The sequence below is a fragment of the Hippocampus bargibanti genome, linkage group LG03, assembly GCF_051943395.1.
Source record: "Hippocampus bargibanti isolate YZ-2025 linkage group LG03, ASM5194339v1, whole genome shotgun sequence".
In the NCBI taxonomy this organism is placed as follows: domain Eukaryota; kingdom Metazoa; phylum Chordata; class Actinopteri; order Syngnathiformes; family Syngnathidae; genus Hippocampus; species Hippocampus bargibanti.
This window is the reverse complement of record NC_142736.1, coordinates 4,245,001-4,247,500: the sequence shown is the minus strand read 5'-3', so window position 1 is coordinate 4,247,500 and position 2,500 is coordinate 4,245,001. Positions and strand designations below refer to the sequence as shown.

General features: G+C 34.6%; 1 protein-coding gene across 1 annotated transcript in view; it reads left to right on the top strand.

Annotated features, from left to right (window-relative positions):
• The window catches only part of mtss2b (MTSS I-BAR domain containing 2b), a 64,280-nt gene that overhangs the window by 37,024 nt on the left and 24,756 nt on the right, over positions 1–2,500 (top strand). The window contains exon 4 of the mRNA XM_088991573.1: positions 131–215. Coding sequence (XP_088847699.1) covers positions 131–215 — 85 coding nt within the window. The remainder of the gene's footprint in view (positions 1–130; positions 216–2,500) is intronic.

The window sequence follows — 2,500 nt, the reverse complement described above, 5'->3', positions numbered from 1 at the left end:
TTTGGCGTGACTGTTTATGAATAAAACTTTGCGACTAGCGCTGTATTGTATTTGGACCGCCGCAGTACTGGTGAGTCTGAGTCCCACCCACGTGTCCTTTTGATGCGATGGTCTTCCCGTCCGTTTCCAGGGGCAACCAGAGACATTGGCTCGGCTCTGACCAGGATGTGCATGAGGCATCGCAGCATTGAGGCCAAACTCCGACAGTTCACCAAGTAAGCTCCGCCCACCACCTGGCGTGAATTGAAGTGAATGCTTCCGAGGGGTTACAAGGAGGTTAGCATGCGGGGAAAATGTCACATATTTTGGGGCATAATGGTCGAGCAATTGAAAAGAAAAAGGGTTCATTGGCATTCGGAATAATGCTAATTAAACCTTGTCGCTGCTAAGTAAACCAATTACTATTATTATAATTATTTCATCTATCTATCTAGCTAAGTATCTATCTGGCTAAGTATGTATATCTAGCTAGCTAAGTATATATAGCTAGCTAAGTATCTATATCTAGCTAGCTAAGTATCTACAACGTATATCTAGCTAGCTAAGTATCTACAATGTATATGTAGCTAGCTAAGTATTTATCTAGTGAAGGAAATAAGTAGCCTGTAATATTTTAACCTAACACGAGCTAAGTACCTATCTAGCTAAGTGTCTATCTAGCTAGCTAAGTACCTATATCTAGATAGCTAAGTATCTACAACGTATATCTAGCTAGCTAAGTATCTACAATATATATCTAGCTAGCTAAGTATCTATCAAGTGAAGGAAATAAGTAGCCTGTAATATTTTAACCTAACACGAGCTAAGTACCTATCTAGCTAAGTGTCTATCTAGCTAGCTAAGTACCTATATCGAGCTAGCTAAGTATCTACAATGTATCTCTAGCTAGCTAAGTACCTACAATATATATCTAGCTAGCTAAGTATCAAGTGAAGAAAATAAGTAGCCTGTAGTATTTTGACCGAACACTAGTTAAGTATCTATCTAGTTAAGTATCTATATATCTAGCTAAGTATATCTAGGTAGCTAAGTATCTATATCTAGCTAGCTAAGTATCTATATCTAGCTAGCTAAGTATCTACAATGTATATCTAGCTGGCTAAGTATCTACAATATATATCTAGCTAGCTAAGTATCAAGTGAAGGAAATAAGTAGCCTGTAGTATTTTAACCTAGCAGGAGCTATGTATCTATTTAGCTATCTATCTATCTATCTATCTATCTATCTATCTATCTATCTATCTATCTATCTATCTATCTATCTATCTATCTATCTATCTATCTATCTATCTATCTATCTAGCTAGCTAAGTATCTCTATCTCGCTAGCTCAGTATCTATCTAGCTAGCTAAGTATCTATCTATCTAGCTAAGTATCTATCTAGCTAGCTAAGTATCTATATCTAACTAGCTAAGTATCTACAACAATATATATCTAGCTATCTATCTAGCTATATATCTAGCTAAGTATCCATCAAGTGAAGGAAATAAGTAGCCTGTAGTATTTTAACCTAACACGAGCTAAGTATCTATCTTGCTAAGTGTCTGTCTAGCTAGCTAGGTATCTAGCTCGCTAGTTAAGTATCTAACTAAGTATCTATAACTAGCTAGCTAAGTATCTACAATGTATATCTAGCTATCTAAGTATCTATAATGTATATCTTGCTAGCTAAGTATCTAGCTAGCTTAGTATCTATCTAGCTAGCTAAGTATCTAGCCTGCTAGCTAAGTATCTAGCCAGCTAACTAAGTATCCAGCCAGGTAGCTAAGTATACAGCCTGGTAGCTAAGTCTCCAGCCAGGCAGCTAAGTATCCAGCCAGCCAGCCAGCTAGCTATCTATCTACCTAATATAATAAGTAAATATATATTTTCGTTTTTTTTATGTTTTTAATTTTTTATTTGTATTTTATGTCATTTTAAGTTAGTTCAGTCATGTAAATAAAGAATTAAATACATGATGCTTTTGTGACTTACACATGATGTAGAGATGTGACAAAAATGTTCAATACTAATTCATCACGCATTTTCTACTACCATATTAAAGAGCATTTAAATAGCTTTCAAACGATGTATAGATTATTGTTCTATGACAAATAATAAGGAAACAATAGAATTTTTCATTTTCGAAATATGAGGGGATTTTCTGTTTGTAATTACACAGTTAAGACAATGAAAATCTGTGACCGAGTTCTTCATTACAGTTTAAACTATCATAACTTTAAATTTTTGGCAGATCTTAACGAGTAAGGTACCATTGGAAAGCCTTTGAAATTCTAAACAAGACAAGAAAAGATTCAAAATATAAATGAGCAAATATCAACGATCGAATGCAGGCAGATTTTCGTCAGAAATCCAAAATGGCTGTCACTGAATACTTGGAAAGAAAATTGCGAGCTCTAGAAATATAAATGCTAATGCTTTTATTTGCTTCAAACTTGGCAGTTGTGGATAAAATAATATATTCTACCACTTCTATGAGTTATCAAAATACAACTTACAC